This window comes from Asterias amurensis, chromosome 20 (assembly GCF_032118995.1).
Source record: "Asterias amurensis chromosome 20, ASM3211899v1".
Lineage (NCBI taxonomy): Eukaryota > Metazoa > Echinodermata > Asteroidea > Forcipulatida > Asteriidae > Asterias > Asterias amurensis.
Window position 1 is genome coordinate 14,646,088 of NC_092667.1, and position 27,984 is coordinate 14,674,071.

A 27,984-nucleotide genomic window follows, 5' to 3' on the forward strand; every position below is an offset into this window, starting at 1 on the left:
GGTAACGTCCGGCGGCCATTTTTTGGGTTGGACATAGTTGAAATACGTTCTGATACTTCAGCACTACACAACAATGGCGAAGAAAACGTATGATTTGCTGTTCAAGTTACTTCTAATTGGCGACTCAGGTGTTGGAAAGACGTGTATTCTATTTAGATTTTCAGACGATACATTCAACACAACATTTATATCAACGATAGGTAAGTATAGTTTGATCTTGTGAGGTGAAAACTCCTCAGTCTGTGTGTAGTCTCTGTCTCTGTGCTGTGTGTTGGTGCAATACCTCACTCACGTATGACGAATGGGGACTGGCTTCCACACGGTTTGTTGTGTATATTTTGAATACAAAGCAAACAAATTAAAGAAGACTTCAGCTGGACAAGGAGAAATGTCATATAAATTCAACTCACACACATTTATGTACCTGGGTCTCATCTTTTTTTTATATGTGTAACACTTTCTAAATTTTTGTTAAAAGTAAAACTTTGTTTTTGTATTGTAATTTTCTAATTCAATTTCAATTTAAAATTGTCAACTCAATAACAACAATACAAACGGATAACTTTCCGTATGGCGCCACCACTTTTTTACTCATTTTTACAAAAAGGGATATCTCATTGAGGTAAATTAGATACTATATTATTTCATATCGAATGAAAAAGTGGTGGCGCCATACGGAAACTTTTCCATACAAACGATGGGCATCATCGGACAGTTTCGTTATTTTTATATATTGTTGGTGGAGAGCACATCAAGTGGATGTGTTAATGTTAATAAGGACCTAAGGTGTGTCATGATAAACACGAGAAGTGTTTTTACATTAGGCGTAGTGCGCAAGTCTTATGTTTGGTGCTAATATTACACGTAATGCAATATACACACTGGTAATTAATGTCCCTGTGTGGGCATGCGTAATTAATGTCCCTGTGTGGGCATGCGGACATGCACATAGCGGTTGAGCATCACGATGGCGGCTAATTAAATCAAGCAAAACAAAGTTTGTGGCATTGAAAGGTTGGAATGTCTGCAAATACCAACAATAGTATGCGAAGGCGGGGAGGGGTAGGTGGCTTCATTATTTGCTTCTCCACCAAATAAACAAAATACATGGTGAAATGGACATCGACGGAACATGACGTACCTCGACGCACCTCTTAAAGATTTTTTGACTGACGACTATTGGATTTTGACGTACCCACCATCACTTTTTTTTAGAGTAAAGATGCAGACTTGACGCACCCTAGGTGTATTAGTATGATACTTTTAAAAACAAAGTTTTTGTTCACAATAAGATACAAAATGGCAGTCGGGTAGCGTCTACCTAATTTGTGCAACAAACTGTTATTTTTTTGTTCAAAACCATAGTAAGAAACTAGAATCAACTAAAAATGTATTATAAACTTCTGTTTAGTCACATTCATCTTCTCTATCTGGATTAATTAATTATGACAATTGTCTGAACATCAAAGGCTTTGTGTAAAAGATATTGAAAACATGAGTTCTGCATCAATGACTAATCATGCTCATGCTTCGTTTATTGGTAAAACATGTTTGTTAGATTTGGTTTGCCTCCAGTGCAGGGTATTTTGTAATGTTTTCCAAATTGCTTCGATACTTTGTATTGTATCCATGATGCTTTTTATGAAAGTTTGTCGATTGTCTCACTCAGTGGTTCTGCAGGGGTGGATTTCACAAAGAGTTAGGACTAGTCTTATCTCGAGTTAGAACCAGTTACTCGTCCTAACTTAGGACTATCCATGCAATTTGTATATCTCCTAGGACTAGTCCTAAGTTAGGACTAGTCCTCACTCTTTGTGAAATTGACCCCAGCTCACACAAAGGGGTATGGTTTGAGCAAGTAAGCAACACATAATGGGGTCATCATATTCATGCATTGGTGATAAAGAAATTATCTCTGAAATACTAAAATTGTGGTAAGAGTCAGTATTTTAAAGTAGCCCTTCTTCACTGTATAAATAAACTTTTAGCTGGTACAAAATTCCAAATTACATCAGGGACACAACATCTCTAACCAAGCCTACTTGCTTCAGGAGGACTACCATCAATGTCATATTTATTTCGTCTGTGCCTCAGTGTCATTAAACAAACCTTTGATTTAGGCGCTTTATAAATGTAATATTCTTGGTTGAACCCTCCTTCACGCATTTCATGGCTGATTTTATTAACTCAGTCATGAAAGTGGTCAAGGTACAATATGTAGCACTGTTTGTAGCTTAAAAGACAATGGACGCTTGTGGTTATTGTCAAAATCCAGTCTTCTCACTCGGTGTATCTCAACATGCATAAAATAACAAACCTGTGAAAATTTGAGCTCGATTGGTCAACGGAGTTGTGAGATATCTATGGAAGAAAAAACACTCTTGTCACACGAAGTTGTGTGCTTTCAGATGCTTGATTTCGAGACCTCAAATTCTAAACTTGAAGTCTCAAAATCAAGTTTGTGGAAAATTACTTCTTTCTCGAAAACTACGTCACTTCAGAGGGAGCCGTTTCTCACAATGTTTTATACTATCAACCTCTCCCCATTACTCGTTACCAAGTAAGGTTTTATGCTAATAAATATTGTGAGTAATTACCAATAGTGTCCACTGCCTTTAATCTATATCGCGATATATCGTTATTTCGATTAAAACCAAATCGATCCGATATCGAAATCGTTTCCAAATTAGTATCGCGATATTCGATAATATCGTGATATCGCCCAAGCTTAAATACCAATAGTGTCCACTGCCTTTAATCTAAGTAGCTTGATAATAGTGATAAGACCAGACATCACACATCATTTGTCTTGTGACGCAAGCATTGAGTGTAACGGGTAGGACTAGTATTGGGGGAATTTGTGAGTACAAGGCCTATTATGGGCTATAAGGTGCTAAGTCTGGTTTTCCAAATCATGTGGTCATAGTTGTTTAGCTTTAATCTAAGTAGCTTGATAATAGGGATAAGACCAGACATCACACATCATTTGTCTTGTGACGCAGGCATTGAGTGTAACAGGGGAATTTGTTAGTACAAGGCCTACTATGGGCTGTCAGGTGCTAAGTCTGGTTTTCCAAACAGTAGTTCTTGCTTCTAAGAAGTACCCCAGGCTTTACTCTTAAATGGCACAGCAATTTTTTCTCTGGTAATGGGCACTTTTTTAATAATGATAATAATTTTATCAACTTTTCTCAAGACCCCGGATAAAAATGACTTTGAATGAGAATATCATAAAATATTAAAGAGGTTGACTTTCAATGTGTCAAATACATGTAAAACCATCAACGTTGCATTTTTAACATTTAACGTTCAAACGTTCAAACCTTATAACTTTATTTTATGTTCCTTTTGTTCATCTCAGTTCAGTAAAATATGGACCTTTCTCTGCTAGTTGAAGTAGTGGTGTAATTAATTTGAGAAATTATCAACTTAATAAAAAACCCAGTTACCAGTTCTGGATTGACTTGTGACCAATGCGAGCACAAACTGAACTGATGAACTTGAAAAAAGGGGTTGACAAAAATGTGACAAACCAATTTTAAAACCTTGGCGTTGGCTTCTTCAGCATGGCAGGTGCCATAGAAAGCGTGTCTGTGCGCCAAGCTTGTTTTCTAGTTGGGGGAATACTGCTGGATATTTAAACCCCATTTTATAGGAAACTATAGTCCAGACTTCCTTGGCAATAATCTTTTTTTCCGGAAACTATCTTTAACTGGGAAACCCTGACTCTAATGGAATGTGAAAAGCCACAAGGATCCAAGCCGGGCTGATAAGTGTGAATTGTTGGCTGATTATGCAAACAAATATCAAATACATCATTCATAAAATTGCACCATTTGATATTTGTTTGCATAATCAGCCAACAATTCACACCTATCAGCCACGCTTGGATCCTTGTGGCTTTTCACATTCCATTAGAGTCGGGGTTTCCCAGAAAAAAAGATTATTGCCAAGGAAGTCTGGACTATAGTTTCCTATAAAATGGGATCATTCAAATCAAGTTTTCAAAAAGTTTAACAAACATTCACCTGAGAATCCTTTTCCCAAACTTGAGTCCAGAATGCTTCACAGATTTGAACAATAATGGAGAGAACCCAAAGTCAACAGGTTGTTGAAAAAATGCCTCGTTGAAACGAATTGTTAATTGTGACGGCAGTGGAGTTGATAACCTCCAAGCCAGCTGTCGTGCCCCCCCCCCAACAAAAAAGTGCCATGTGTGACATGACCTTCAACTACTTGTTAACTTTATGAAGTCAGCTTCTCAACTTAGATTGCCCAATCAAACTTCAACAAGTTGCCTGTCTCTAATCATCCAAACACGCTGGACGGGAATTTCCAATCAGTCGTTTCTCATAATTTGTGTTATGTACATTAGACCATCTGAATATCAGGGATTTTTTTCTATTAAATAATACTGTTTAAAAGCAGCGAGATTGCATGAAACGTACTTGTACATTGTACTTGAACTGTTTGATGTGTTTGTCAATACTGATAAGAAATCGATGTGTTATTTTGTGTATACCGAGCAGCCATCTTGGGCTGGTTTAGAATTGTCATCGGTTCATGCAATTCATAATGGTATACGAAACAAATAGAGTTGTTATCTAAATGAACATGATGTACAGTATAAAAACACCACAAGGAAATCATTGTGCAGTTAGGTCAATTCAGTAAAAAAGACAGAAACTCTGAAGTCAGCAGAGCCATTGTTTTCCAAAGTCATTGTTAATATTGAGAATTGAAATGACATGTAGGATAGTCCATTGTGAATGACGTACATGTCGGACACAGTGCACAGATGACAGCTAGAACGTATGATTGGCTATTTCAGCTGATACTGATTGGCGATGCAAGTGTGGGAAAAACATGTATTCTGCTTAGATACACTGGCGATGTTTTTAGTTACTCATACTTATCAACAATTGGTAAGTAGCTCAAGTCTTTTTCAATTTTGTACATTTTTTGTATGAGATATCGCCTAAGGTGAGGGGGCTGTTTCTTGAATTATTTGGACTGTTTCTTGAATGATTTGGGCTGATTCTTGAATGATTTGGGCTGATTCTTGAATGATTTGGGCTGATTCTTGAATGATTTGGGCTGATTCTTGAATGATTTGGGCTGTTTCTTGAATGATTTGGGCTGATTCTTGAATGATTTGGGCTGATTCTTGAATGATTTGGGCTGTTTCTTTAATGATTTGGGCTGTTTCGTGAATGATTTGGGCTGATTCTTGAATGATTTGGGCTGATTCTTGAATGATTTGGGCTGATTCTTGAATGATTTGGGCTGATTCTTGAATGATTTGGGCTGATTCTTGAATGATTTGGGCTGATTCTTGAATGATTTGGGCTGATTCTTGAATGATTTGGGCTGATTCCTGAATGATTTGGGCTGTTTCCTGAATGATTTGGGCTGTTTCTTGAATGATTTGGGCTGATTCTTGAATGATTTGGGCTGATTCTTGAATGATTTGGGCTGATTCTTGAATGATTTGGGCTCTTTCGACCCAATCAACTCTCACCAGGGACACATTGCCACCTTCATTGTACAACTTATGTGGCTGAAACAAGGTTACCCCCAAGGATGTAGGCATTGGTATTATCCACTAGGATGCTGGCTGGTAGCTGAATGCGCTACCTTCCCAACGTTTTACGAAGTAATTATGGTTTAAAAGTTCCTTGATCAAGGGCACTAGTGACACAACCGGGATTCAAACTCACACTTTGATGCATACATTGTAGCTTGGGCCGGTGAACTTCATACATTTAGATTCCTTGGCTTTGACACTCCACAGGCAGGGTCAGTCTCGGGAACATGTGCATGTGTACTGTGAATATGGTTTGATGGTGGACATAGTGGACTACTACAAGTAGTGGTTTAAAGTGAGCTGGTTAAGGTTCGGGCTGAAGGTCTTCATGACTCACTTGAAGTCCAGCTTGTTCAGATAATGTGTACTTTATCTTGCCATCAAATTACTGAACTGGGTCCTGTCGGGGGCCCACAACACCCATTGCCCCTTGTCTGGCATGACTGGTTCACCCTGCCCAGACTCGGGACCCTCCTGGCCCAGCCACTTGATGGGGAACAGCACTGCAAGGCCCCACCAGAGTGCATCTGTGACTCCCCTCAAATGGACATTTTGTTTTACAAAAAAACATCCTGTGTTGCAGCTAAGTTGCAGCATGGAGTACTGATTGTACTATACATGTACCTCAAAGAAGTTTCTATAGTATCAATAATTGATTGTTTTTTTGTAGCTAAAAACAAGGCTTTTAAAAGAAAAAAGAAGGGGGAGACTGCAAAGTGAAAGAAGAAATGCCATTGAAAAAGAAATACAATGATGGTACATTGTAAATAGTTAAAAACCCAATAATAATACAGTTTAAAGAAAGACAATTGAATTTTAAACTGTAGTGCATAAAACTTTGAATGCATTTAATATTATTACCGGACATTACATGCTAACTACAAACAAAGTTTTAGGTATTATTTTGTAATTGTCAAAGTGTCTTCAAAATTAACAGAGTTACCATTGTCAGGGTTTGCCTAAACTGACTGTTTCAGTAACTATCCAGTAGGACCAGTTTGCTTGTCATTTCACTCGTTTATCTGGTTAAGGTTGCACTAAATAATATTAAAACCGATAAAAACTTATAAAATATATTTTCCAACCACATTACTTTGTAGTGAAATGATTCTTAAAATGCTTTATGCTATCGTTCTTTAGACCAGGTAAGTTTTTTATTGCCACTATAAAAAAGTGGCAATAAAAACGAAGCTGGTTGCAGAGTGGTTACAAAGTGTCCCCTTTAAATGACAAATTGTAATAACAAGTTTACCTTCACACTACGTTGGTGGTTATTACTAGTGGTTTCCATTTCACTTTAAATATGTGGTTAAAATACAATTTACCAATATCCATGGGAAGTTTGGGGGAATTTTGTTCTTCTAATGGGCTTAATAAACACCTTTCAAAGGTGAAAGTTGAAATAACCACTATGGAAACAGTAAGCTGATTCCACAAAGAGCTACGACTGATCTTAAATGCGAACCAATTCTAATTGCTATATAAAGCAAAGTTTATCACTCTTGTCGAATTGAAAATGGACAGCTTGTTGGGTTTTAACAATTTATATTCATGAAGTTTACAGGGTACATCTAATGATGTAATGAGATGTTTGATTAAAGGAACACGTTGCCTTGGATCGGACGAGTTGGTCAAAACAAAAGCGTTTGTAACCGTTTTTTATAAAATGCATATGGTTGGAAAGATGTTTTAAAAGTAGAATACAATGATCCACACAAGTTTGCCTCGAAATTGCTTGGTTTTCCTTCTACTGTGCGAACTAACATGGTCGGCCATTTATGGGAGTCAAAATTTTGACCCCCATAAATGGCCGACGTGTTAGTCGACAAGGTAAAAGGAAAACCACGCAATTTCGAGGCATGTTTGTGTGGATCATTGTATTCTACTTTTACAACATCTTTCTACCCATATGCATTTTATAAAAAACGGTTACAAATGCTTTTCAAAGACCAACTCGACCGATCCAAGGCAACGTGTTCCTTTAAAGTGGAAAAGTGAAGTTGTTTTGCTTTAAAAAGAAAACTTACTAAATTTACCTTACACGTGCACAGAGTTGTGCTGTTAAATTTCTGACTTGATCTGATTTCAGTGGAGAAATCTAGGACACAAGAGGGCGCTGTTTTAGTTTAATGGTAACTCACCAGTACCATGTCCAATGTTCAATATATGTACTACATACATCTAGATCACACAGGAAGTAATAACTTACATTTGTTTATACCAGACAATATCAGTCTCTGAAATGTTTGACTTTGTATCTATATCCTAATTTCCTTCCTCAAATGAAAGCAAACCAAAAAACCGGCAACATGTTGTAATTTATCTCTATGCAAAGAGGATGTTGAAGATACAAAGTGAATTTGTTTTAAACTGCATCCATTAAATGGCTTGGATACATTTGTTTGGATTAATCTCTATTTTCCTGATTGAACTTCTCTCAAGTCCCGTTCTTAAGATCCTCCTTAAGATGGTTGCTTCCAAGTAACCTGTCTCAAAATTGTCACAGTGACAAGGCCTTGTATAATGAATTAAAATAATGGTCCCATTCAGCATATTTACACGATGTCCAGAAACCTGTTAAAGGCTTATATCCTCTGCGAAAGTAGATGTACGCTACGTAGAGTTTTTTTATTTGTACCCTTTATTTGCAGGCATTTTCTTCTTCTATACTTGATTGTACATAATCTGATTGTTTTATTGCTCAGTGAGCGTTTTATTCATTTTTTTTTTAACTGATGTCATGCAATATGTTTAATCGTTTTTTACTATTATTTTCTATAAGACTTGAAGCTGTAACCGATATATTTCCTGAAGAATATAAAACCTGTGCCCAAATATATATCTCCTTGCATGATGTGATTGTCCGAGAGATGAAACTGATCTAAGGCTTCTAAATAACCCACATCACCCTCAGCAATCGTGGTGCCTTGTGCTCTTGCTGTGGTGCCCTTTGTCAATATCCAACAATGCAAATTTATAGTTTCCTCATACATGTACTGTATACATAAGTGCCCATAATACCAGAAGAAAATTGCTGTGCCCCTTCAAGAGCAAAGTTCAAGGCCTGGTTATTTGATCCTACATGTAGTTCAGGAAATGCAGTGGTTGATCAAATGATTGGCTGTGTATTTGTAATCCTTAGAAATGTTTCTACTTCAGCTTACAAGATCAATTGATTGGATTATCAGGATAATAATGAATTGAGAACACAGGGATCTGTCTAAGTCCCAAAACAGGTCCAGTGTACAGTAGCAATGACATTACTACATCAGCTAGGGTCTGATTGGTCTGATGAAGTGATAAAGACTTCGGGTGGATTTCACAAAGAGTTAAGACTAGTCTTATTTCAAGTAGTACCAGCCTTAAGTTTGTAATATCTCCTACATGTTTAAGACTAATCCTAAGTTAGGACTAGTCCATTTTGTGAAATCGACCCCTGGTTAATAGTAATGTACATCGATGCAGTTACATTTGGTTAAATTGGCTGAAATGGAGGGGGTGGGGTGGGGGGAATGCCTAGCTTAAACCCTTGACCCCTCCCTCTAGCCCCCAAGATAAGATAGAGAAAATGCATAAATGAATTGCTCAATATTCCCCATTCCCCAAAAAGCAAAATATTTCTTTGGCCTGTAAAGTACTTTTGCAACAAAGTGTTTTAATGGGAAAAGGGAGTGCTTTGTATGAAAGTGGAACTGTATAGTGGGTTCTTTCGAAAGTTATTCAACACTAGCTTCTTTTACTTCCTTGTTCTGTTAACTGTTTCAGCATAGAATCATAAAAGTTATGTACGGGTCAAATGTATACATTTTCTTAAATCCAAGTACACATGTCATCCTTGATCGTGTATTTACTTTCAGGCATGTGGCATGAAAACTATAGTATTCGGTTCACTGGTGTGGTTTCACGTAGGGGAAATACAAACAGTTTATCAGTTGCGAAATGTTGAGCCATCATTTCCGTTATAAGCTAACCAGGAAAACTACAGTAATGAGAATGGTAACTTGTAGACTGATAGTGTAACAAAATTTACTGCTCTAGTTTTTGTGATAGTTTTTGTGTTAATTTTTGTGTGTACATGGTGTCACTCCTCTATCAAGGAAAGTTTGCAAACAATTTCAGATTGAGACAAACGCAAACTACAAAATGTCACCCTTGGCTTTTTTTTTTACTCAGGATATCCTGAGTCGAGGCACTTTATAGTCGAACGCGGTCATGTATAGAGTGTTTAGGTAATTATACGTGTAATTGGAACTGGTGCTTTTCAACTCCTGTGTGATGATACAGTACATTTATTGAAGCAGTGTGTAACAAGCGTCTGAAGGATTTACACGTTAAACTTGAAGAGAATCCACCTGTCTAAGTTGCGGATGTACAATTAATTAATAGAGAACCTTCGTAGGATGAAGGAGAGAGGTTGTTATGCTCTTGATTTTAAGTGGATGCTATGATGAATGCACTAGCCGAGGAAAGTTTACTGCTTCATGCTTGAGAGGATATGCTAATGCTATGACTTGAACCTTGACCTTGCGTTGACAGACATGTGTTAAGTGGCTGGAGGGAGTAGCACCTTGAACCTCACGATTGATAGTTCATTTGGTGGACTTGGATATGTAACTGCTTTTGACTGCTATCCTGTTGAAGACCTAACCTACATGTATCTTAATGGATACCGATGGCTTTATAAGAATGTGTTTCCTGCCGTATTCATAATTCGCTAGTGTCAGTGTCGAAGTCCAAACCTTTTTGTGATTTGTATTTTGAAATTCGGGGAAAAATGCCGTCGAAGAAGAAGAAGACTAAAAAAGGGAGTACTTCTTCTTGTCAAAGTAGTCAACACTCGGCGAACAGTCGGCCTATATCTACGGCAAGCCCTCAGCAGGAATCGTTTGCAGCAAAATATAACATTCGGCCAGCGTTTGATCTCATCTTAAAGTTTTTACTGGTTGGTGATTCAGAAGTAGGAAAGTCATCCATAGTACTACGCTACTCTGATAATAATTACAGGGAAAGTTTTATATCCACTATTGGTGAGTGTTAACATGAATAGGTAACTAGTAATGTTGGAAACAATTTATTGATATACATGTAGGTATCCTTTTTTTAAATTTTTTAATTTTTATATATTTTTTATGCACGTCGCCAGACACACGAGGCTTGAGGCCACTTCAAGGTGTGGGCTACAATTTTTTCCAGCAGCCGTTGCCACCTACTCCAAGGGCTGAAACAGGGTTGCCCTTTTATAGTCCATACAGATTTAGACTTTTATATCATCAGTCCGAAATTACATTTTTTATCCCTGAGTGACTATAAGACCTATGAACCACAGGCCTCTTAATTGCCATGGTGCCCTGTGCTTTTGCTGTGGTGCCCTTTGCAAAGTTCTGTACACATTTTGGTCATAGAAGTGCCCTCTTACCAGAGGGAAATTGCTGTGCCCTTTCAAGAACAAAACTCAAGGCCTGGAACCACATACATACATTGTGCATTACCGGTACATGATTTTTTACAGTGCATTTCCTTTCAATGATTGATAATCTTCAACTACACCATGTACACTGTATACCTACTTTATGTATCTCCGTGTAACCAGGAAATAATGACTTGTCCGAAAGTTCAACTTCAAGGACTCTGTGATGAGATAGTTATTGTGATATTTTGGATTTAATGTGGTTAGTACAGTAAGTTTTACTTTGCCATACTTGGTATGACTCTACTACAGGGATCATCATGATAGGCCGTTAAATTTGTAGCCTTTGAAAAATACTGTGGTGCTGTGTTTGGAATCTCATGCTATGACCACTTTATTGAATACCACATGTCACTTTGGTTAGTGATACATGTACAGTAGAATGCAACAGCAATATTTACTTCTCCATATACGTGGAAAAACTGCATTATTAGGTTGACCCTTATTGTTAATTTTGGGCTGAAGATCACTGAGGTTTTGCATTGGTGTTATTTTGCCAACAGAGGGCGGTGTTCACAGTTACTGTGCCTGTGGTAGATTCTGTCACCACTTGGTGGATCAGTGAAACAGCAGGTTCATTGGTTCTGTTGGCTTAACACTGGAGAAGACCCTGAATGTGCTTATAGAACACTGCCACGTATTATCATTATTAACAATCTCTTATTTTTTAGCGCATTTCACAATAATCGTCTCAATGCGCTTTACATTAGTGCCCTGGTCATTGGGCCAATAACATCCCTTTAATGTTTCTCAGCTCCCTACAGCCGAGCTGCCGTGGCACTCCAAAGGCTTTTTCAAACACAATATCAACCTCTACCCTCGCAGGTACCCATTTATACCCCTGGGTGAAAGGCAACGAAGGCAATTGCCTCCATGCCCCCTGGTCACTGAAATGCTAGAAATGTACAATTTCTTCATAGTAGGGTGTCCTCTACAATGAGAAAACGCCTTGGTGCCTTTGCCCTTCAAAAACAAAGCATACAGGCCTGAGATTAATAAACAATTTGATTTCAAACCAATTTTGTTGGTTGATAGTGTGTGAAAACAAAATGTATTTAGTGTTCATTTTAAAGACAGCATTTTTATTTTTAAAGCGAAATGTTTTGAAACGCATTTTCAACTTGAATTGCACAAGATCTAGATCTGTTTTTTCCCCCGATGGTGTGTCAATTGGCAACAGGACTTCCTGTAGCGGGCACGTGACAACTTCATCCCTCAGTAACACAGACCGTAACATTGTCAAATTGCTCACACACTCAATATTGACTGTATCCATAGTCATTTATAACTTCATTCATAAATATCTGGCAGTATCTTGACTTTTGAGAGTAAACAAGCTAATTTTGTGAAATCAACAAAAAGAACTCCTTCTGGTGTTAAGTGCCTCACATGTCATATTCCAGCATTTCACAACCTTCTAGAGCAGTCCCGCAGAGTTTGACGGGAAACAAACTATACATTTCACTGATTGTTATTGGTGACAGTGCAACAGGAAAATCTGCTTTAGTAACTCAGATTGTGGATGGAGTTTTTGAGCGCCATCACTGTTTTGAAACCATTGGTAAGATACACTCAGCATGCCTGTTGTTGTTTCCGTCTGTTATGAAGCAATGTTGTAAACTTTAATGTTAAGGGTTTGCCCGAAACTTTGTTAGTGACTGGCCAGCAGGACAAGTTATGTAGGTCGTCATTTCACTAATCCATCAGTATTCTCACTAGTCTGTAATTCTGTAGTCTGTAATTCAAGAAATTTGGATGCTTTTTCAACACTGAGCTAGCCAGTCACTTGCGATGAATTTTGACTGGTGCTCTAGACTTGTAGTCAAGTCGTTAATGGTCCCACACGGTGAGATCGTCGAGTTGTGGCGGTGCTCTCACGTGGACTGCTGGTTGCCTGACTTCTACAGTCATGAGAGCAGTAGTCTCGCGAACCACCAGTCTCGCGAGAAGAACGCGGGGAGAGTCGGAACGCTATCACCGCGACAGAAACTTAAAGACCTGTCCACAAGCTGGTCCTCCCCGTATGTTAATTTGCATGTGGCCATAGTTATCAAACACGGGTTGACATTGCCCAACCTCTCTGCCATGGCATTAGCCTTGATAACCCTTTTTTTATCCACATTTCCAAAAGTATTCTGGAATGGCGTAATCCAAAGTCGATTAAAATGTGCCAATCTATTTAAACTCAATGCTCAAATGTTTGAACTCTGATAAAATACTTAAATCTTCTCGGGCCAAAAATAAAAGTATGTTTCTTTTAACATGCCATAATTTCAAATAGGGTCAGTAGGTTTGGGAATTTTATAAATTAATTTATATTATTATTTTTATTGCTCTTAAAAGTTTGACGAAGCAAAAATTAAGGATTAAAGGCAAGGCAAATCAGGAGTAGCAATTTCGGTTCAGTCAGGTAACTAGAAACAGAACATTAATTTTGCAATAACTGAAGCCAGAGTTTAGGGGAACACCGACAATTCCATTGATTAAAGTAAAATCATTGATTTGAGTAATAAAGAAACTATGACATGAAATAAAGAGGATTTAAAGTGCTAGTATTACCGGTATTTTGATATTGTTGTACATTTGGGCGGGAGGAGTTTGTCTGCATACTCATTTATTTAACTCCCGGCTTCTCATTTGGTGTCACATGGATTTTTTTATTTTAATCTAATTTTTTTAATAAATCAATCAAAAGCAACACTTATTTCCACTTATAAAAAATAAAAAAATAAAAAATTGATTGAAGTGCTTCTTTTGTCATAATTTTATTTCCCTGCTTCATGTAAGAAGATTGATAATTTTTGTAAAAATTCAACATGTTTTTGTTCTTACACAGGTGGGTAGGGACAATAAACTGTGACTATTTGAGGATTGGTTTACAAAAAAGTGAAAATAAATGGAGGGTGGGGTGAGCTTAGGCACCAACACCTGCACCCTAGCCATAATTTGTTTCTTCATTGGCCACTTTTAGGAATGACAGGTACACATTTAGTAAATCGGTCATCCACTTAATCTGTAAGCGGTCTCTTTGCATAACAATACCTGTTTGGCAATATAACTGTGAACAGTTGGGTGGGCACTAAGAATGAAGTAATTCTTTGGATCATGGATAATGCAAACAGTTGAGTGGAGATCACTATGGTTCATTGAATATTGAGCAGGACATAGTAACTGGTGAAAAAACACAAGTCTTGTAACCTGTAGTCATCACTGTGGTATTTGAATCACCTGGAATAATTCCACGTCTCAGACTGATTTGTTACCCTATGTTCTAGGCAGGTGCTTGGGTTAGGTACAATTGGTACATGTACTGTGTGCTGCTTGGCTCTGTCTGTGGATTACTAGAGTTTTGAAGGGAAATGAAAGCAGGTGTATGGGAGCCTGACCTGACCTAACACAGAAACTATTTGGTCTTTGTGCGGTGGTATACATGGGTATAGCCCTCTAGTGTTGATATCTTAGTCTTGCTCTATGGCCTAAAGTGTACCAGGACATCTCTGTTAGGTCAAGAAAGGTCTAAGTGTTAAGTTTCTTACAATTTGACCCCTTCAATGGTAAGACAAGTGACACTCCACTAGTGGATTTCAAGTTTGCTGCTGTTGGGGTGTTTTGGAGGACTATTACTACGGTACTCTGTGTACAAACAACAGCATCCAGTGTGAACTTTTGAAGGTCAAGCTTGTAACATTCCGTTGTTTAGTCTCCCACTGGTGTGTTTCAGGCATACCATGGGCGGCCATGGACAAAAATGGAGAACTCTCAAGACACTTGTATGATATGCTGATGAAGATGATCGTCGTAGGCGATAGTTTCGTTGGCAAGAGCGCCATTGTGGGGAGGTTTGTTAATATGGACGATCCGACACTTCGGAAATTCCATTCCACGATTGGTAAGCGATTCTTGTCCATCACAAGGTGGTGTGGTAATGATGGAAATGTATCATGAATGTACTGACATTGGTGTTTATTTATTGTGATGATCTTGATGATTTCTGTCATTACGTTTTGTTGTTGGAAACACAGTGGAAAGGATACTGAATCTATTCGCCACCTTTTTACTCAAAACACGATAATTTTTTCAGTAAAAGTTCTAAGATTATTTTTGGCCATTGTTTTTTATTTGGTTGTGTACCTAAGTTTATTCCATATTTTTAACGTTTATATTTGCTTGTGCATTTAGTTCGAAAGTTAAAAATGAAAACAATTAATTTAATCCAGTATTTAACTCCTTGGTAAGCGGTATTGTTAAGTGGAATAACTTTCCGTATGGCGCCACTCATTTTTACCAAAAGGGATATCTCGTTGAGGTAAATTAGAAACTTTTCTGTTAAACGCTTTGTGGTTCATCAGACACAATACCAAAGTCGGGTTAACTCATGTTTTACATGTAGATCATGTATGTAAAGCCCTATCAAAGTTCTATTTATATAATATTTTTGTCATGATGAATGAAAAAGTGAATTCCAGATCTCAGCATCTTTTCCCATTGTCCTTATATTTTAAAAACTTCCAGTAACACCCAATTTTACCAAATGATTTGTGCTGGTATTGTGTTTTACAGTGACTCATACTTTCCAGATAGTTTTTCCCAAACAATGGAGTGGCTACTTTGTTTGCTAAATATCTTAAAGTTAGAAGCAAACACATTTCCAGTCTATGAGTAGACATTACCAGAGGAAACATATTGAAATGTGTTGTTCAACTTCATCCAAAGAAACATTTGTTTGATTTATCTTTTTTCTTTGCTTTCAAAATGTTTTGTGTTTTTTTTAGAACTGTGGTTAATCGAGCATGTGAAGGTACAGCCTTGCCAGGCTTGGCCACAGATTTAACCAATCACTTTACATGTGTATATTAAAATATTGTTAACCTATTTTAAGGGGATACATGTAATGTACATGTAGTTTTTTTTACCTGAGTCGTATCTTATATGTGTTGGAGGTGCATATAATTGTACAAAGCAAAAAGTAATTTGAGTTTTAAAATAACGCCTTTTCAATGAAGCTCTTAGAAAGCATTGATAACTGCCAGGTTTGCATGTTACTGTAATTGTTTGTTGTTGTTGTTTGTTGTTGTTGTTGTTGTTGTTGTTGTTGTTGTTTTTTGTTTTGTTTGTTTAGATGATCTTCCCATCAAGAGAACTCAACAATCTCACACAAGGGGGTATAAACACCAAGCTGGCAACAGCCAATCTCTCTCATACAAACATTTTAACGTCTAAGATTTTAAATTACACAAATAAAAAAAACTCTGATTCAGTAACTAGACGACAATACTTAGTCTAGTCATTGTGAAATCAGCTTGTACGATTCAAACCCACAACCTCGTGATTGCAAATCCTGCAGTCTAACTACTGGACCATGGTAATAGTCCTAAATTTCAAGATATCTTTTCAGATGTATTTAAATGGATATTAACTTAATGATTCTTATTTTCCTTACTCAGGTATTGACTTCAAAATCAAGACAGTGGAACTACAAGGAAAGAAGATTAAACTTCAGATATGGGACACAGCCGGCCAAGAGCGATTCCACACCATCACCACCTCATACTACAGGGGGGCAATGGGCATTATGTTGGTCTATGATATAACACAAGAGAAGACATTCGATAACATTGCAAAGTGGCTACGTAACATACAAGAGGTAAAAACAAACAAATAATAATAGTAATATATTATCATTATTATTAGGCCCTACATTTTTTTTTTTAAGATCAAATTCATTAACAAAAAATAGATCAAACCATAAAATAACGCCCCAGATTGCAGAGTAGGGCTTTGTAAACCAAAAATAAATGTTCATATTTGACTTCATGTTCGCAAGTTTTGGAGGTTGGTGCTTTGCGCTCAAGGTTCAGCTATTTTCCAAACAGCCTGTCACATCCCTGTTATATAGTGCGCATATCCGTCACTCAGTGACACTCAAGACGCTTTCAAAATACAGTATTTTCAGGCAAGGTACAGGTATAATGGGACTACATGTCTATTTGAGTATATGAGACCTATCATAAAGCACCATGCTAAGAGTTAGGTCTCATAATAAAAAAACTTTGTCCCACTCACCTTGCAGTAAAAATACTTGTTGTTTTGTATCCTTTAAAAAAGGCGCGTTATAAATACGGTTATTATCATATTAATGGTTTAACTAAGAGGTTGAATTTTTTGTTGATAAAGCTGGATAATTTACAGTTCCATGAATATTACTGGTCACCACTTACAATGCATTTGTACATTTGTACATGCGCTTCAACAAAGAGAACCACTTGTCAAGACAGATTTTGTAGTTTTTATGAATGATTAGACCTCTTTTAGCACTTGATCTGTTGATCAGGGTGCGTTGAACCGTTTAGAATATTCTGCAAAGAGTTTGGAATATGTGTGTCGTCAACATTTCACCATAGAACACCATCCGACCCCCCACATGCACACACAACAACAACAAACCCAACTTGCTTTCCACACTCGGTTCGCTTACAATACATGCTATACAATTGGGTTAGAATGAAACCTGAAAATTCACTCAGAAAAAAATTTCAATGGAAGTCTGGGAATGACATCGTCACCAACTTGGATATCCAGCACCCGATTTCACGAAACTCATCACAAGTAGCGACGCATCGTAGGGTTTGCGATGCGTCGCAGACGTATATAAGACACTACGCGGCTGCGACGAGTTTGCAACTTACGACGTGTAACCGGTCGCAACTTGCACTTGGGACGCGTCGCAGCGCTTCGTGAAATCGGGGGCAGCTTTTTCAACTGCCCATGTTATAAGCAAAGCCCTCATAATCAAGGAAATAACATGAAATAAAATGATGTTTTTAAACACTGAAGGGTTCTTTATAAAATGTTGGTTTCTTTATAAAGGGGACATGATTATTGCATGCCTGTGTCTGAAATGGCATTATGAACTCTAACCCAGTTATTGCACGCATGCTAGTCGTCGCATAATAATGACGGCGCCCTCTTTGAAAAGATGGCCCGCGTTAGGTGCAACACTTACAGCTGATCATTTCATAAAAATTGTTTTTAGGCCCCAGAATTTGAAACTCAGATTTTGTATTCCTCAGATTATGTTTTCTTATTATGGATTATTCTTCCTGCTTGGATATTATTTGCTTTGGATTGTACACAAAACAATCAAGTGGTTCCACAAACCAATGGTATACTGTACCTTTAAAAACATCATTATATTTCATGCCCTAATTCTTTTGGAATGCCATGCCACTTAGCCAAAACGTTGGAGGAAAGTTCACCCTAGCTGCTTTTAATGATATTTGTTGATCGTTGTGTCTCACTGTAGCGCTGGGTGCCTCTCTTGGTTGTCTATTATTTAATTCCATCAATTTGATTCTCAAATGAACCCTTCTGTAATTCAAAGTTATCAAATGACCACATGTGAGTTAAGGAGTGTATTAAATGAGGTGAGTGAGCTGGCAATCTTGATCTGTGTAGGAAGCTTATTCATCATTTTGGGGCCATATACAGAGAATGATCTCTCTGCAAAAGTTGAATAGCGAGTTCTTGGTTGCTTATTGCTTGACCAATGATGTTTGTCATTACATGTACATCCACAGCATGCAAATGAAGATGTAGAAAAGATGCTGTTGGGAAACAAGTGTGACATGGAAGACAAGAGAATGATCAGCAAAGAAAGGGGAGAGACTGTAAGTATTGATGACTGGCCCCTGACCTTTGCCCTGTAGACATTTGACCTTTGAACAATTTCAAAGATTGTGTAATGGGGTAAATATTTGACGCTTCATAGTGTCACGGCCTGTACTTATGGCTAGCATCAGGGATACTGCCAAGAGTTGAATATATTTTTTCGAATTTTAGGATTGGTTTAGAAGGTGATTTGCAGGCCTGTATGCTTGGAAAGAGCAGACACCACAAGAGGCATTTTTTCCCCTATGAAGAAATTGCACATTTTTACTGACTGGAGCATTTCAAGGGGCACTAAGGCAATGGCCAGTGGGCATAGAGGCAGTCGCCTTTGTTGTCTCTGTGATGTATCGGGCCTGGATTTGTGGAGGGTTTTGGTAGGCTAGAGCCAATAATAAGTACATCAAAATCTGAACTTTTTGTATCAATTCACATTGTTGAGATCTATAATATTTGTTGTCTGATGACCATTGTATGCTGCTTGAAGTTACAAGAAATGTGTCTTGAATACTTTGAAATGGTTGAATGTTTTCCAAAAATGTCTTTAGATTTATCTTGTTAGCCCCTTGATGTTTTGTTTCCTCTGTTTTCAATATGATGTGCAGATTGCGAGGGAGAATGGCATTAAATTCTTAGAAACTAGTGCCAAGGCTAACGTCAACGTTGAGAAGGCTTTCATGACACTCGCAGAGGACATTCTAAAGAAGGTACGCTGAAATAAAATAAGAAACACCAAAGGTTCTCGATCTCTATATTCTCAACGCTCTAATTAGAGCCAAACGAGAAGAGAACATGATGAAGACATTTCAGTTTTAGATGTGGGAGGAAAACCCCAGAGAATTATTTCAGGAAAAACCCACGCAGTCATTCGGGACTGAAAAACCCTCTCCACATAGTGCCCCCGTTGGGATTCGAACTGGGGTCCCAGAGGTGGAAGGCGAGGCAAAAGACTTTTTGTTGCATGGGAGGACTCCCTTTACCTGCTCTGAACCTTGATGCCCCTTTCAAAAGGTTTCCCATAAACTCTAAGATTTCCAATGGAAGTGTCCTTTGCAAAATCAAAATAACCTTGCCCTCTTAGATAAAATTCCTTTCCTGAGTCGGGCTCAGACCTCTTCAGTTGTGCATGTGCGATCCAATTAACATTAAAAGTGGTTTATCCATCTGTTTTTCTTTCATTCGCAGTATCCACAGAAAGATCCAGCAAGCGGAACGACCGGTAACATCAAACCAACAGGAGATGACGGTAGTCGACCCAACAAGTGCTGTTAGATTCCAATGCTGTTAACGTCTAATTCCCCACCCCCTCCCCTTCTCCTACACTCTCCTCCTTCTCGTCTCTCTCTTCAGTGTGAACTTGTCGCCGTCATACCCAAGAAGATTCTTGGAATCTCAAGATCTCCTGTAAGCACTTCTGCAATCTCTGAAAGTGATGATTCTACTCTTGATTTGATTATCTCAAGCAGCGTTAGGGAGCGTCTCAAAAGTCGGAACAGTCTGAATGTTCTAAAGGGAGACTTTGGATGCAATAGGTGGCGGCAGACTTACCAGATAAATCCATTAAAGGAACACATTGCCTTGGATCGGTCGAGTTGGTCTTTGAAAAGCGTTTGTTATAAAATGCATATGATTAGAAAGATATTTTAAAAGTATCACTCGAAATTGCGTGGTTTTCCTTTTACCTCGTCGACTAACACGGTCGGCCATTAATGGGAGTCAAATTTTTGACTCCCATAAATGGCCAACCGTGTTAGTTTGCAAAGTAAAAGGAAAACCACGCAGTTTCGAGGCAAATTTGTGTGGATCATTGTATTCCACTTTTAAATCATCTTTCTAACCATGTGCAAGGCAGCGTGTTCCTTTAATGAGCTCGTGCCCAAAACTATGTCAATTCACCAGGTAAGTCTGCTGCCACCTAGCGTTTCAAAGTCTTCCATTGGATAAGTATTCCAGTGTGTGCTCATGGACTGTTCCATTGTATTGCCGGAACATTCCACAGGAACGCTCAAAGTACTAATGCACATGTTTACTCATGTAGGATTGCTCCCGTACTTCAGCACAATGATGCGGTCTAGCGGATTGACTAGCGGTCACAAGATAGCAGGCCTGTGCCCACGGGAATGTTCTTTTGCGTCTAGAACATGCCTGACCTTTGAGACACTCCCTCAAAGTGCAACACTCGCTGTCATACCTCGAATCATATTTGAGTATCGTTTCTTGTGCCATCATGCATCAGAATGTATCCAACTTCATTTAGACTCGACTACTCACTTGCAACTCATACTCATGAGAACTGTTCTCAAATACAACACTGAAGGGCTCAAAATCAAAATTTAGTTCTTTTGCTTTTATTGAGTATTCTATTAATGTTTACATCGCTCGTTAAGCGTTGTCATTTTTGTATTGTTTGTTTTAGTTGATTTTGTTTGTTAGTGGCAAGGGGAAGTAATACAAACCAAGGTGTAATGCCTTTTGTGGATAACTCTCAAATTCAAATTCTAATGGACCTGTCCCAAAGTAGCTTGATAGCATTGCGAAGAGCCGTCCTGGCGTGACTCTATGTAGAGATCATGTGGTTGTGAGGAAACTCAATTAATTATGGAATCATTTGCGAATAAAGCTGATAATGCCTTATTGTAAGAGGATGATGAGGCTTCATTTTGCAGATGAAAAACAAATTGAAAATAAATATATGTTATTTATTTGTTATTTTTTACTTTTTTGGTTGATCAGTGATATATTTTTCAGCTTGGTTCACTATCCTTGCCACTCAAGCTCTCAAAGTAACTCCTACAACACAACTTTGAGTTGAAATAACTCACACGATTTAACTAGTCGGTTAATAGCTTCGGCTGTGTGGGAAACCCTCTGGCTAACACTCTCAGCTGTAGCCACAGACTTTAAATGTTTACATGCTTCGGACTTACCGCTTGAGATTCAAGATGTCAGCCGTCGATTTCACCAAACTCTTCCTAACGTAGGAGTAATCTTGGTACTTAGGCTGAGTTAATTATGAATCCGAATACGTTAAGATGCATTGAACCCATCCTAACGTAAGGACAGGTTACTCGTCTTAACTTGGATAGTATTAATCGAATTCAGCTACAGGTACTTCTCAGTAACAGAAACAGCAAATGGATAACAAACAGAGGTGCTTGTTTTAACTGAACCCTGTACTTCTATCAAATACTTGTTTATTATTACTGGTGTTCTCTCCTTGACTGGATTCTGAAGTAGTCACCATGCTGAGCCACGTACAATGTATTTATCACAAACACAGAGCATGTGAAAACGCTAACATGCAATTATGGATCTAATGTTGGCATCAGTTAACATCCAAAAAAAGTGCTGTCCTGCGACTTGAGCAGAATAAAAGAGAACAACCACCCAAAATAACTTCAAATGTGAAGAAACGTTAGTGGTGGAATGCGCGCGCATTGGTTGATGGGGCAGTGAAATTTGAGTTTAAGTAATCTAAACCGTATTAAGGTGCTTTGTTGAATTTACAAGTGTGTTTTAAAAACTTTGTGTACATTTGAAAATGTTGTTACAGAAACAAAGGTATGATTTTCGGTAATGTAAAGAAAGCTGCTTTTGCCTATAAATTTTCTTAGATTAGAACATTTCAACTATTAACAAGAAGCGATTACACCTGCAGCATATGACATACCATTACTGTGTTCAAACTTTCTTTGACTTGCTGATCAAATTTGTAAATTTAATAGATGTTAAAATTGCATCAAGGATAAAGAATACTAATTTTGGTTTTACCCATAATACATTGTTCATCAATGTGTGTTAGCTCTGTATACTTGTAGTACTTTCCCGAGTTCTGTGAAAAAAATCACAAGCATATTACTCGGTTGGGATTCGAACCCACGACCTTTGCAATTCTAGAGCAGTGTCATACCAACTCAACCATCGAGATTACCCGGTAGCTAGAGGCAGTTGGAATCCTTGTTTTGTCAAGTTTTGTTTGTCTTCTACACCACTTTGTAAAGCTGTTTAATACACTCTCGGTGTATTAAATGTCTTAGACAAAAAAAAACAACTAAAAGATCAGGTTAAATTCAAGAGTTGTAAGCGAGCTTCCATTTCTTTTGTTGTGAGCTCTTTTCTTAACGCATGTGAATATCTGCGGATGAAATTAAGCAGAAAAATACAACCAATCCTGACTTTTCATGTATTTGTTAGGGAGACATTAACAAAATGCACCTTTAAGGCAGGGTATGCTTTTGGTAATTGTCAAAGACCAGTTTCCTCGTTTGTTGTATTCAAACATATGCAGAAAATAACAAACCTTTCAAAATTTGGGCTCAATTGGTCATCAAAGTTGCAAGAAAAAAATGAACATAAATAAACCCTGTTGCATAGAATTATCAGAATTGTGTGCTTTTGGATTGGTGGTGAAACATTACCTCTTTCCCTAACACTGCGTTATTTCAGAGTGAGTTGTTTCTAAGAATGTTTTACTATATCAACAGCTCTCCTGTGCTCTTTACCAAGTAAGTTTTTGCAGTCATTATTTTTGGAGTAATTATTAAAGGTATACCCTTCCTTTTCATTATCATAATGCTCTTTTGTAACTTGATCTGCTGGTATCAACATCATCTCAATTTCTGCTGTGTGGTTTTACTTCTAAGGTTTCTGTACTATTATGAACTGCAAATTGTAAAAAGTGAGATTGCAAAAACCCAAATGTGGTAAAGACGGCTGTCATATCCTCCTTAAAGATATCTGTCTCTCAAAATTGTGTCACTTTTTTGTTTTCCTTTTTAAAATCAAACTTAGATCCAGCTTAAAAGCTCAGAAAGAAAGGAAAGGCTTTATTTTTTGGGTGGTTTAAATTGGTTTGTTTGTGTTTGTTTATTTGAATTACTAAGGTACCTTAATAATAATGATTATAATATAAAATTAATAATACAGACTTGTTCGAACAGAATATGTACAGTGTTAACAATCTTTAAGCATAGCGCGGTGAATGGTAAGCAGATTTATGCGTGCGTTTTTACACAATAAAGTATACCGTTGACAGTTTCGATCGTAAATACTTGTGGAAAATGTACATGTGACATGGAAGCCATATTGTTTTTAAACAAAAGTAGCTATGAATTAAAAATAGCTCAGCTTCGAGGTGATTTTTTCTGTCACCGTAAAGCTGTACAAAAAAAATATAATAGTAATAATATGGAGAAAACTGTTGCAATTTATTTTTTAGTAATTAGTGTAGAGTAAAGATGTACACAGACTTAATTGTAAAAGTTGAACCAGGATGAAGTATGTACAACCTTTTTGCCTCTAGAGCGGGATTGCACATGACATCATTGACCGCCATCTTTGATGAGACGTGCATGTGTGAAAGTCTGAGAGTTGTACCTAGCAAGTACACACATGCACTTTTTCCATTGTTTATCATCAAATATGGCAGTCGATGCCGGTTTAGTGCAACTGTCCGTTGGAGTTTAGTTACCAAACAACACCATGCAGCACACACTACTGGACCAGTTTCATGAAGCTGTTACGAGAAACATACTGCGTGTCAGATTTTGCGTGTCAAATTTCTTTGTTAAGCAAAAAATGAATTGGGCCACCAGTTGCAGCGTAAACTTTATTGAATTTTGGTTGGTACCCATTTTCTTTTAAGCGAGATTTGTCTGTGCTTAGCAAGTCGTTAATGCTCACAGGCTTTATGAAATTAGGCCCTGTCCACCATGTTAGTAGGGTACCTTTCAACTGTGTCATTATAAAAGCATGCGAGGGACAAAGGTGTTCCTCAATAATTGGAGTAGTTTTATGTCGTAAAGACTAGCGTAAATACAGGTTCCGTTCAGTACTGATTACATTGAATGGCAGTACAGAGCTTGGGTACCAGACAACTTGCTTTAACTCTTGTGTAATTTTCTATGCTTTCATCTGGGTGTCAGTTCATTGTACTGAAAAGTGCTGTTTTTTGCAAAAAAATGAGCTCATACCTAATTGATTAGTATTTGCTTAGAAAGATGCTTAGACAATTTTGAAAGCATGAGTTCATCGACAAGAAAGTTAAAAATTCAAGCTTTTAATTTCCCCTAGAAACGGTATTGTCAATAGTTGATTTATTCCTGGGTGCCCAGTTTCATAGAGCTACTTAAGCACAAAAAGGAGCTAAGCATAACAATATTACGCTAACCAAAATAAGGTTACCGGTCAGCCAAACTACCATATATCACAAGTACAATTTGTGAGTGGTATCCTGCTCATTTCTGCTGAACAGTAGATTGTTAAGCAATATTTGCTGCTTAAGCACCTCTATGAAATTGGGACATGGGTTCGATTTCACAAAGGGCTAAGTCAAGTTTGATGTCATGTCACAACACAATACAAATCACTATAGCAATACTGACAGCTTGTCTTACGATGAATATTGATGCCTGTGATATCAAGCCCTGGGCCCAATTTCATAGAGCTGCTAAGCACAAAAATTTGCTTAGCATGAAAGTTCTTCCTTGATAAAACCAGGATTACCAACCAAATTTTCATTTGTTGCACATTGCCTGATACTAGTATTCAGACGTTGTTTGCTTTTCCTAAAAATCATGTGGAAATTTGGTTGATAATCCTGTTTTTATCAAGGAAGAAATTTGACTGCTAAGCAAATTTGTGTGCTTAGCAGCTCTATGAAATTGGGCCCTGGTCTGATCAATTTAAAAACTGTTTTAAAAACTTTGCGCAGTGTTGTGAAAAGTTTATCGCAAAATTAGAATGCAATCCGAACAACCAACCAAGCATGATGGCTTTGAGTAACCAGACGGCCGTTTCCTGTGAATATTATCAAGTGCTTTAGAGATGCATGGTTGTAGAAATTTAAATAAAAAGGACATTAAGAGGAATGTAATTATTATTAAGTTGTGTTCATTTTATTATTAATCTGATTTCTTATATGCGTAGCCAAGGTGTGTGCGATGCTATTTGTAACATTTTAATGGCATACAAATCGCACCCATCCCAAGGTTTTCAACGCATGGGCAGAATTCTTGCGTTTTCTGGACCAAAAATGCAAATAGTAGCATTGTGTCTAGATGTATTTTACAAAAGGCAAGTTGTTGTTCTATTACTGTACATTCATGTCAGTGTTGAGTCAATTATACTACAAAGAAACAAAGTCTACTGTAAATTAAAGTGGTGGTTTTATTGCGTTGGAATTATGCAATGTGAACTGTTATTTACACACAAGTAAAGAAAAGAAGAAAAAAATGGAAGAAAAAAATACCACTTAAACATGTATCATAATTTTGTATTACGTGTAAATGCCTTGCTCACTATTTAAACATCGGATTAGGCTAGATCGTTAAATTGCGTATTTATAGGATAACCTTTTTCAAATATTTGATTTTAATGATGGATTTAGGCAGGTTATACCATTAAAATGTACACATTGACCTAATTATTGCTATAAATATTGACATGAGTGTGTACAAGTTGTTAATGAGACAGTGTTTACCCATTGGTATTTGCATCAATGTTGGTACCCACTGGTCTGGGTACCATTGCAGGTGCCATTGCATCAATTTTGGTACCCATTGGTCTTGGTGCCATTGTGTCAATTTTGGTACCCATTGGTCTTGGCGCCATTGTGTCAATTTTGGCACCCACTGGTCTTGGTGCCATTGTGGCACCCACTGGTCTTGGCGCCTTTGTGTCAATTTTAGTACCCATGGTATTGGTGCCATAGCATCAACTTAAGTGCTTCAAATAGTTAGTTAAAAGTGCAAACGGTGTCACGAGGAAAATCTACATTTAATTTAACCTAAAGTGAACTTATTTGAAGGCCACTAAAATAAAATTCTGTTTTACGGGTCATTTTCCGTAAACAAAGAAATTGTGTTCCTCCTTGGTTTTTTTTAGGGGGGAAATGGGGAACACACCTATGTTATGGATTTTTTTTGTTATATACAAGACTTTTATGTATTTACCTCCCTTATCAAATGTCTTCAAAGATAGGCGAGTGATACGTAAAACAGATTTTATTTCTGGCCATGTGCAAATTTGTAATGATATGCCGTTTACATCAAGCGTTCATTCAGTGTGCGATACACGAGATGACCAATCAGCAGACAGTTTACTCTCTCCACGTTTGCTGATTGGCCAGCTTTAATGATGACGTATATTTTAACCACCCTGTTGTATATTGTGGTCTGATAGTGGCATTCATTCAACAGAATTATGTTTAAAAGCTGAAAAAATCAATAAAGGAACGTATCATAATAAATAAAAAGCTGTGTTTAGTCAGTTTGTGTTCAAATTACTCCCGAACAGGAGAGGTGGATTTGGAACCGTGTGATCGCTTTAAGCAGACATAAATTTAGATAATTATATACAATAACATGAATCTGTGAACATTTCATTTCGTCGCATTTTTTAGATACCGCCGATAACGGCGCGCTGTCGCATTGTAGAGGGCGCTGTCACATTGACAGGGAAAGACTTTGTGTTTACGAAGTATGGTGTTCTTTATACTGGGAATTTCCTTTGAACAAAAATATTGGTCCAAGTTTGTGAGATACATTCTGAAGAAATCTGACTTTTGATGTCTTCTTCTTTCACAAGGGAACTTTTTTATGTTATTATTTCTTATGATAAAGTGTGACAAGTTGAACATTTTCCCCGTTTTTAATTCCAGTTTAGTCTCTTAGAGTAGATTCATTGAGCAAACAATGCCACAAAATATTCAACACGTTTTGTGTAGAGTTCCCCCAGAATGACCGCTTATTATATTTAGAAGACATTTCAATTAATGTTTGTACTAGATAATCCTTCCAGTCCACTTTAAAATAATATCTCACAGACCACATGGCCACACTTAGCACTTACTCAAAAAGGGCTGGCAATACCAATGCTTTTCAAAAATCATTTATGTAGGCCTTTGTACATATACAAAAAAAAGTGTTATTGTTCAATTGCTGTTGTTGTTGATGCTACTTGTTTGTTTGTTTGTTTGTTTGTTTGTTTGTTTGTTTGTTTGTTTGTTTGTTTTATTCTACATAAAATTACCATCACTGATTTTGAGATAGACCGTTTCCTCATCCAGCTCCATTTGGAGGACACACTGCTCTGCATGAAAATTAAAATGGCTACCAGTCATAATAAAGAAATAGCAATAAGTGCATTAGTTAAGCAACTAGGCTAATATAATCCATGGTCATAATATCACTAGGTCAGGCAGCTGCGTCAACCCGAAGCTATACATTTTCCCACAGTCTAGGCACTGCGGATTTGCTATACATGC

At 37.5% G+C, this 27,984-nt stretch overlaps 1 protein-coding gene across 4 annotated transcripts; it reads left to right on the plus strand.

The window, feature by feature from the left end:
• On the plus strand, nt 1–26,973 carry LOC139952161 (ras-related protein Rab-10-like). 4 transcript variants are annotated; one of them, XM_071951155.1, is made up of 5 exons: nt 1–200; nt 16,499–16,698; nt 18,632–18,721; nt 19,325–19,426; nt 19,905–26,973. In XM_071951155.1, exons 1-5 carry the CDS (start codon nt 74–76, stop codon nt 19,989–19,991), a joined length of 606 nt encoding a protein of 201 aa, XP_071807256.1. In that variant the 5' UTR covers nt 1–73; the 3' UTR covers nt 19,992–26,973. The 4 variants fall into 4 exon arrangements, with proteins under 4 accessions (XP_071807256.1, XP_071807257.1, XP_071807253.1 ...); XM_071951156.1 differs by lacking the exon at nt 1–200 and adding an exon at nt 4,738–4,925; XM_071951152.1 differs by lacking the exon at nt 1–200 and adding an exon at nt 9,600–10,614.
• The last annotated feature ends 1,011 nt before the right edge of the window (nt 26,974–27,984 follow it).

Excerpts from the sequence above, each read along its gene's own strand:
- LOC139952161 (XM_071951152.1), top strand. The coding sequence starts at position 10,362 with ATGCCGTCGAAGAAGAAGAAGACTAAAAAAGGGAGTACTTCTTCTTGT. Across the intron at positions 10,615-16,498 it reads AAGTTTTATATCCACTATTG|GTATTGACTTCAAAATCAAG; the intron begins GTGAGTGTTAAC and ends TTCCTTACTCAG. Across the intron at positions 18,722-19,324 it reads GCAAAGAAAGGGGAGAGACT|ATTGCGAGGGAGAATGGCAT; the intron begins GTAAGTATTGAT and ends TATGATGTGCAG.